At 33.9% G+C, this 9,923-nt stretch overlaps 2 protein-coding genes across 2 annotated transcripts; one reads left to right on the top strand and one right to left on the bottom strand.

The window, feature by feature from the left end:
- Window positions 1-1,033: 1,033 nt before the first annotated feature.
- On the bottom strand, window positions 1,034-7,856 carry LOC137630923 (loricrin-like). The gene is made up of 3 exons (XM_068362457.1): window positions 7,840-7,856; window positions 3,280-3,343; window positions 1,034-2,044 (listed from the first exon to the last, which is right to left on the bottom strand). Exons 1-3 carry the CDS (start codon window positions 7,854-7,856, stop codon window positions 1,034-1,036), a joined length of 1,092 nt encoding a protein of 363 aa, XP_068218558.1.
- A 245-nt stretch (window positions 7,857-8,101) lies between these two features.
- Window positions 8,102-9,688, top strand: LOC137630922 (keratin, type I cytoskeletal 9-like). Its single transcript, XM_068362456.1, has 2 exons — window positions 8,102-8,149; window positions 8,633-9,688. The coding sequence occupies exons 1-2, from the start codon at window positions 8,102-8,104 to the stop codon at window positions 9,686-9,688; spliced, it is 1,104 nt and encodes a 367-aa protein (XP_068218557.1).
- The last annotated feature ends 235 nt before the right edge of the window (window positions 9,689-9,923 follow it).

Genomic DNA, 9,923 nt, shown 5'->3' with positions numbered 1-9,923 from the left:
TACAAATATGATTTATTTCTAATTGCATTTCTGGATTATATTCTTTATGAAAAATCGCTGAGTGTAAATACATTGGTAACTACAAGAGCCACGAAATCTCTCTCTCTCTCTCTCTCTCTCTCTCTCTCTCTCTCTCTCTCTCTCTCTCTCTCTCTCTCTCTCTCTCCAGAATAAGTAAAGAATGATTCCGTGTTCCTCTGTATGAACTCTTCAGCAGTCGATCAGCAAAAGTCCCAATAAAACAATTTAAAAAGTCAGTATATAAAATGCCATGGGCTATTAAAAATCACTTTCCTTAAGGACCTAAGAGATTACTACTTATGATGTGTTAAATTCACCCTCAAAATTATTGGTATCTAGTGTAATCTTTCTGATGTGATCTTCAGAAATGCACTATATATATATATATATATATATATATATATATATATATATATACACATATATATGTATGTATATATATATATATACATATATATATGTATATATATATAAATGTATATATATATATATATATATATATATATATCCATATCTAAAGACATACATACATGTATATAAATATTGGTTTCCTATCGAGAATATGCGTATGACTACTCTGTCTCTCTCTCCCCCTCGGTTCTGAGGGAGAAGGAGTAGTTATACTCTGGTGAGAGGTGATACCCAGAGAGGTAGAAAATATAGGGTGAGGGACTGGGTAGGGTTGAAATTGTGTATCTACTCGTGTCCGTGTATGTGCATATCTATCTAAATATTTAGCCGTCATCTTTGATGGATCACTTAGACTAGTGATTAGAATACATCCGTAAATATCTTGGGTTTTATGAATAAATTATATCAGTTACTAAGATTATGTAGCTGTTATAAGGATGATCGTGAATAGAAGCTATAAAATATTTTGAGAATATAAACACTGCAGGGAAATAAATCATTCTATTTGAAACAAATATTTATTTTGATAGTCTTACACCCAACAAATAGATAGGCTATATTGTTGGAAATTATGAAAAAACAACAAAGAAGAGTAACATATTTAAGGAGTAGAGTATAGACCACTGGGCGCAGAAGATCCACCCCCGGAGATTTGAGAACCTCCAGAAATGCTACCTCCACTGACAGAACCTCCAAAACCTCCGGAAGTACTGCCTCTATTGACAGGGCCTACAAAACCTCCAGAAAAACTACCTCCACTAATTGAACCTCCTGAACCTCCTTGATGACCACCAGCAAAACTACCACCACTAACACCACTGCTGACACCACCGCTGAAACCTCCAGAGACACCTCCAGAAAATCCACCTCCAATAGCACCTCCTGATCCACCACCAATGACTTGGCCAACTCCTTGATGGACAGCGCTGTTGAGAGCCGTCTGAAGATCAACACCTCCTGGAAGAGTTGGGTTTTGACCATCTCCATAGTTGACGAAGAAGACTTCAGGCTGGGTCTTGGGTGGTGCTGGAACGTTGATGACCTTCTGACCACCTACTGTAGTTCCCTTGTTGAGGACATAAACAATATTCTTCTGCTGTGGTGGAGGAACTACGATAGGATCTTGTCCAGCAGCATTTTCTGGAAGACGCACAAAGACTAGGTTGTGTTCGACTTTTGGAGCTGGAATATCGGGACGAGGACCGGTTTGTTGAGGCTGGGCAGGGACATTGTAGACGTAGACATTACGCTGTACTTGAGGGGTTACGCATCTTCCTCCATGGGAGACCTGTCCATCACCACAGGAGACGGATCCCTGTCCAGAGAAGGATCCACCACTGCCAAAGCCGGAGGATGTAAAACCTCCCCCACTGCCGAAGCCAGAAGATACTGAACCTATTCCAGAGCCGAAGCCAGAAAATGTTGAACCTCCGGCACCACCAAAGTTGGAAGATACGAAACCTCCTCCAGAGACGAAGGATCCCCTTTGAGTTCCTACACCAGATGAACCAAAGGAACCTCCTGTTCCACCACTAGAGGATCCATGAGGACTAGGATAACTATAGCCTTGTTGTGCGGATGCTTCTGCTGTCACCAGCACACACATGAAAAACTGAGAAGGAAGAGACATACAAAATATCAAATTTCTATATATCAATTCTGTATTTAATTTTTTGCATAGGCTATTTCTGTCCTTTTAGTGAAGTCTTAACATACTTGCTCATTTACTATGATATTTTGAAACAAATCCATTCTATTTAGGTACCTAAATGCAAAAATTAATAGAAAGTCAAATGAACACCAAGGCAAATGCAAGTTCAATTTTGATATGTTTTGCAGATAAAAGAATGAGTATAAAGATTGAAAGCTTACATATAATAATTTCTCTTAGACAAATGACATCCAAATGGAATGTCTAAAATGTGAGGATGGTAAACGTGAATTGTGTTGTTTCATTCCGTCCTTGCTTTGAACCGCATTAATTTTCTCATCCTCTAAAAGAAATCAATGTTTTCTCAATATATCTATCGTATTTTGGCAAGTTCGTCATATAAAGAAGTAGCCCTTACGAGAAAGAGGAAAAGAGAGGCATTAACCATATTAATCGCAGATACTAATGCATTATTCTATAGATAATATAAGGCATGTTTCTTAAAAAGAGCAAAACACCACAGGGAAGAATATCTAATAATATTATTTTTATAATGAGGTTTGTATCATAGTTTCACTTCTATGGAATTTTATCCTTTACTGAACTGTAATTAATTAAACTTGTTTTGAAACCTTATTTTTTCATTTAAAATGAATAAAGCTATGATATTTTATATATATATATATATATATATATATATATATATATATATATATATATATAAGGAAGGAAATTTCATCATGAGTTGGATATCATTGGTCAGTATGTTTGGAAATTGATAATATTGACAGATAATTTTGTGTTGAATGTTTTGTATGAAATAAACTCGTATGAAGTAAATAATATATAAACAAACGCTATATATGTCTCTCTAATTTTGATATAAAGTCCATTAAAAAATTTTTGAGGAAGAAAAATTACTTTCGAAATGCATCTTATATGTCCCTTTTGGTATATTCTTAATATATTTTTTCACATAATAGAGCTTGTCAATTCCTAAAGTTCAAAGTTCTTATGTCAAAAAAGTTTTCGCATGCAAAAATCAATTGATACATTTTGAATTTTTTTTTATGAAAGGTACCTTAGAATCTACTTAAAATATTGGAACAGAAGTTATTCATCTGTTTTAATCAGTAATGCATCCCAATGAGTCCAGAGACTTAGAGTGAGCGGACTTTGCAAAGACTTATACTTACCAACGCTGCTTGTTTCATGGTTGAGAAGAAGACTCGAGCTGAGAATATGATACAAGTTCCACTTCTGGTGGATATATATACCTAGAGTCTTCCAAACCCCTCCTCTCACTTCCACAAGGTGTCCTCCTCTCCCACTACCCCCAACTCTTCCCTTCCTTCCCTTACCCTTTCTCTTTTAAAAAATTTCCTCTTCACTTTTTCTTATCATTTTTTGTATCTGGGAGGGAAAATGTAATCGCATCTTTACATAAGGAATATTCTTTCATTATTTTTCTGCTCTGGGATGACATATATGCCTACATTTATTTGTGATTGTTTATGATTTCTTTTTCCTTTATGGTTTTCCGCGTGTTGTTAATTTTGAAAAATAACACTTATTAACTTTAAAGGTGATACCAGTGGCTTACTTACAGATAAGTAGCTAGGCTAGAAGAATCTTATGTCCTATTCCAAACTAAAATAACAGATAATTGTTATAATATGTCAGGTCATAATAACTATCTTTTCGGATAATTCCCAGGCGAGTGATCGTTTAGGCATATTATTTTTCCATTCTTTTCCAACTCTGATATCCAATCCTCCATTTTATAGGTTTCCATCACGCTTATAAGAATGAAATTCCAAGAGAAGATTCATCTAACCCTATTCCATAAAACGGAACATTCAGGTATTATTTTGCATCACATAGGTTTGCCAGATTAGGATTGCTGTATTTTCGGCTCAAAGGTATTTCATTCCTCTTTCGATCAAATTCCTCTTTTGATTCATTCGTTCTTGTCAAGGGTTTCTGAGCTCATCATTTATTAACAGATCCTTCTTCTTACTGTATTGTTTCATAATTTTGGTTTACTAACTCTGAAAATGTCAACGCCCATTGATGGCTTTTATGAAAACTTTTGTTCGGAATTTGATGGAAAAACCTTATCTCTTTCGTTACACAGATATTTAGATAGAAATTGAAAAACACTCGTAAAGAGTATATTACTTTATTTATTCAGGTCAAGATATCTTTTGCCTTAAACAGCTTGTATTTCTTTTTTTATTAATTCCTTTCGATAAACTTTATCATTTGCCAAAAAGGATTCCGACCATGAGAGATGCTTTTTATTTGGCTGCTTAATCGTAAGGTTTAATAGTTCATAATCTAGCAGAGTTTATGGCTTGATTAATTTCATTCATTAAGCGCTCTCTCTCTCTCTCTCTCTCTCTCTCTCTCTCTCTCTCTCTCTCTCTCTCTCTCTCTCTCTCTCTCTCTCTCTCTCTCTCTCTCTCTCATGTTATAATCTGATATCACAAGATAAGCTTAGGAATAATGTAATTGTATAATTTAGTATGCTTATGTTTCGTGGAGTTCGAAATAGTTGTTTAATTAAGTATTATGTTATGGAGTTTTCTAAATAGTTGTTTAATTAAGTATTATGTTATGGAGTTTTCTAAATAGTTGTGGAATACAGTGCAGGATCGCTCTCTCTCTCTCTCTCTCTCTCTCTCTCTCTCTACGAGACAGTATAGTAGTTTAAATACAAATCTACGGATATAAGAAATAGATAAAAGTATTCCTATCAAACTGTCTGTTTGAGGACAATATTTTCTGTAATCAGAAGAAATATGACATTATTTCATCCCATTTCTCCTCTTTCGGAGTTTCTTTTATCATGTTGAAACAGAATATACAAAAGTAACATATAACAAGATTAAACAGACAATGGAATTGACAATTGAATTGGAGTAGCGATTAATCTATTCAAAAATTATGTTCATTTAAAATTATTATTATTATTATTATTATTATTATTATCATTATTATTATTATCATTATTATTATCATTATTATCATAATTATCATTATTATTATTATTATTATTATTATTATTATTATTATTATTATTATTATTATTATTATTTTGGGAGTACACCCTCTTTTAAGCAGGTTTTATTGAAAGTGATTGCTGCCTCGGAGGCGTTGATTTTGAAATTAACTTTTTCTATCATTCTTATTATCTTTTTCTCTTCATTGCTATAATCCGCCAGTAACTGGGAAATGGACATATTTTCATTAGGAAGGTGATGGAGACCATATCATTCACAATTCTTCTTTTATATATCACTGCATATTACAAAAGTACAGATAAGTACAAAGTATGTCTTTGTGCAAAGACATATATTAAAGAAGAATTGTGAATGATGTGGTCTTCATCACCTTCCTAATGAAAATATGTCCCTTTCCCAATTACTGGCGGATTATAGCAATGAAGAGAAAATGATAAGAACAATAGAAAAAGTTAACTTCAAAATTAACGCCACTGAGGCAGCAATCCTTTTCAATATTATTATTATTATTATTATTATTATTATTATTATTATTATTATTATGATGATGATGATGATGATGATGATGAAAGTAAACATTTGGGATTGAGATAATGTTTATCATTTACGAATAAATAATCAAATAACCCAGGGTATAATATGGAATGTCATTATAAATAGTACCTTAAAACTAGAAAATAATGCACAAAAATTAAATGAAATTAAAGACATAAAGAAAACTTTATTGGAAAATGCGTCATCCGGCACTCACTGAAGATCCTCCTTTACGGGCGTAAGAGAAAGTACCCGACATGTTATCAGCAGGATTTTTCCTCATAGCCACTAAGTGTTTGGGGGATATCGCCCTTCATTAGTTCAAAAGGAATATTGAACGTGTTTGTTTTTAATAATGTTAATTGTTTTTCCATCAAATCCCGAACCGAACCTTTGATGAAAGCCATCAGAGGGTGTTGACATTTTTCGATTTAGTGAAAAGCCACATTATGCAACAATACAGTAAGAAGAAGGATTGTGTTAAGAAGGGATGAGCTCAGAGCCGTTGAAAAACAAAAATAAAATAAGGAAGAATCAATTACCTCTGTGTCGAAAATAGAGCAATCCTAATCTGGCAACACTTCGAGATGCAAGATAGTACCTGAATGCTCTTAAAGTACCTGAAGGTTTGATACGTCGTTTCCTGAAGATTCATTCTTAAATGCGTGCTGGAAATAACAAAAAAATGGAGGAGATGGTTATAGATTTGGCAAAGAAAGGAAAAATAGATGACCTAACGACCATTCGCATATGAACAATACAAAAAGACGTGATGATTGATCGTTATTATGGCATGGCATCTTATATACAAAAGAGTGTAAAAGATTATCAATAAAATAGAGTATTAGTTTCCGGAATAAGTGTACTGTAATACAATTTTCAAAATTTTTCTTAAATGGTCAAACACAATTAAGTCATCTTAAGTGAATCTACTATACTTAACTATGATATTTACTATGATTAACATAACATATTTCATTATAAATTAGTGCTTAAGAGAGATCTGTAAAGCTTTGACTCTCCATCATAAGGCTCAATACTGGATAGTATTCTAAAAGTTATATTTTAGCTGTGACAAAGTTATGGAATGGACTTCCTATTCGGTTAGTTGAATTGGTGCAACTTGAAAAGTTGAATGTTTCAACAAATGTTTTTATTTTGAATAGGATTACATGTCTCTTTTTATAGTTTATTTATGAAAGAACTATTTTAATGTAGTTTCTGCTCTTAAGATATGTTATTCAATTTTTCATCAATTCTCTCGTAGTGTATTTATTTCCTTAATTCCTTTCCTCACCTAGCTATTTTTTCCTGTTGGAGCCTTTGGGCTTATAGCATCATAGTTTTTCGATTAAGGTCGCAGCTTAACTAGTAATAATAATATGCCAATCATAATTTTTACCATTATATTAGAATGACTCAAGGTTCCTATTCTGTTAAGAAAAAAAATTAATATATATACATATATATATATATATATATATATATGCATATATATATGTATGCATATGTGTGTGTGCGTGCGTAAGTATGTACATATACTGTAAATATTATATAAGTTTAAAATAGATATTTAATTATGCTTGTGCGTAAATATGAGTTTATATGTTGACATATATATGTAAATACTTATGTATGCATCTATAGAAAAAAACTTATATATTGTATACATATACATATATCTATCTATCTATATATATATATATATATATATATATATATGTGTGTGTGTGTGTGTGTGTGTGTATAAATATACATGTGGGTACATAAATCATATATATTCACTTGATATATACATACATATATATATGTATATATATATATATATATATATGTATATGTATTTATATATATATACATATACATAAATTGACTATAAAAAAAATTCAGAGGTAAACTCTTATCGTCAACGCAGAAATATCTAATAACACTTTTGTCTGCGATATTCCTTAATATATTGTTAATTGTACAATTTCCCATTTTTAGAAATCAACGAATTCCGATAATTTTCACAACGAAAGAAAACTTCAACTCTTTTATTTACTGCACAGATTAATTGGTCTCATTTGTTCTTAAAAGATTTTATTTCATGTTGCATATGAAATAATTGTTTTGGTAATTACTGAATGATATAATAAGCCTAAACAATTAATGCTACCTTATCAAAATTATATCATAAATCAGTTTGTTTCTAACCTAGCCACTGGTTTCATCTTTAAAGTAAATAAGTGCTACTTATCCAAACTAATTCAAAACATGCGGGAAACCTTTGAAAAACAGAAGTCACAAAAACCATAAACAATCAAAAATTAAAATGTTTGCCAACACAGAACAAAAAAAATAATAATAGAATATTCGTTAAGAAAAAAAAATTATCACATTTTCTCTCCCAGATACATAAAATGATAAGAAGAAAGTGAAGAGGAAATTTTTAAAAGAAAGGGTATTAGAAGAAGAGATGAGTTGTGGTAGGGGGAGAGGGAGAGTGCAGGGCAATAAAAGGAAAGTAAGAGGAGGGTTTTGTGAGAGTCTCGGTATATATATAAACCCAACTAAGGAGGAACTTGTATCATTATCTCAGCTCGAGTGTTCTCCTCAGCCATGAAACATACTGCGTTAGTGAGTATAAAGTCTGCTCAATCTAAGTCTCTGACCTCATCGGAATAGATTAATTAAATCAGAGGAGTAACTCTTGTTCCAAGATTTTAAGAAGCTTCTGAGGCACCTCTCACAAAAAAGAAAAACTTCAAAACTTGTTCATAGTTTTTTGCATATGAAAACTAGTTTGACATAAGATTTCTCAAATGAAAGAACTGACAACCTCTGTCAAATGAACATATATGTTAAGAAAATACAACAAAGACAAAAACAGACTATACTAAAATGCAATAATGCACAATTCAATATTAATATGATAAAAAAACTATAAAACTTATAAATAACGAATTTAAATATGGAAATGTTATATTTCGTCTCTCTTCGTTTTCAGTTTTTCGTGTGCGTGCTGGTGACAGCAGAAGCATCCGCACAACAAGGCTATAGTTATCCTAGTCCTCAGGGATCGTCTAGTGGTGGAACAGGAGGGTCTTTTGGCTCCTCTGGTATAGGAACTCAAAGGGGAACCTTCCTCTCTGGAGGTAGCTCTGGAGGAGGTTTCGTATCGTCCGGATTTGGCGGTACCGGAGGTTCAACATCTTCTGTCATTTCCTCTGGAGGGGGTTCAGTATCTTCTGGTTTCGGCACTGGAGGAGGTTTTACATCCTCCGGTTTTTCCACTGGTGGAGGTTCTGTATCCGCTGGCTTTGGCAGTGGTGGATCCTTCTCTGGACAGGGATCCGTCTCCTGTGGTGATGGACAGGTCTCCCATGGAGGAAGATGCGTAACCCCTCAAGTACAGCGTAATGTCTACGTCTACAATGTCCCAGCTCAGTCTCAACAAAGTGGCCCTCGTCCCGATATTCCAGCACCAAAAGTCGAACACAACATAGTCTTTGTGCATATTCCAGAAAATGCTCCTGGACAAGACCCCATTGTAGTTCCTCCACCACAGCAAAAGAATATTGTTTATGTCCTCAACAAGGGAACAACAATAGGAGGTCAGAAAGTCATCAACGTTCCAGCACCACCCAAGACCCAGCCTGAAGTCTTCTTCGTCAACTATGGAGATGGTCAAAACCCAACTCTTCCAGGAGGTGTTGATCTTCAGACAGCTCTCAAAAGCGCCGTCCATCAAGGAGTTGGCCAAGTCATTGGTGGTGGATCAGGAGGTGCTACTGGAAGTGGATTTTCTGGCGGTGTCTCTGGAGGTTTCAGTGGTGGTGCCAGCAGTGGTGTCAGTGGGGGTAGCTTTGTCGGTGGTCATCAAGGAGGTTCAGGAGGTTCAATTAGTGGCGGCAGCTTTTCTGGAGGTTTTGTGGGCCCTGTCAACGGAGGCAGTACCTCTGGAAGTTTTGGAGGTTCAGTCAGTGGAGGAAGCATTTCTAGAGGTTCTGAAATCTCCGGTGGTGGCTCTTCTGTTCCTAGTGGCCTATACTCTACACCTTAGATATGTCACTCTTTTTTTTCATGATTACCAATGATGCAGCCAATCTATTTATTGGGTGTTAGATAATCAAAATAAATATTTCGTGTCTAATAAATTAGCGATTTATTTCCCTGCATTATTAAAAATTTAAAATGTTCTCTAACTTCTTATATACACGTTTAACCTTACTACAACTACATCATCTTAGTTACTAACATCATATTCCTTATTTCAAAATATGGATGATGTTTACGGA

The sequence above is a fragment of the Palaemon carinicauda genome, chromosome 39 (assembly GCF_036898095.1).
Source record: "Palaemon carinicauda isolate YSFRI2023 chromosome 39, ASM3689809v2, whole genome shotgun sequence".
Classification (NCBI taxonomy): Eukaryota; Metazoa; Arthropoda; class Malacostraca; order Decapoda; family Palaemonidae; genus Palaemon; species Palaemon carinicauda.
This window is presented reverse-complemented; position numbering and strand designations above follow the sequence as displayed.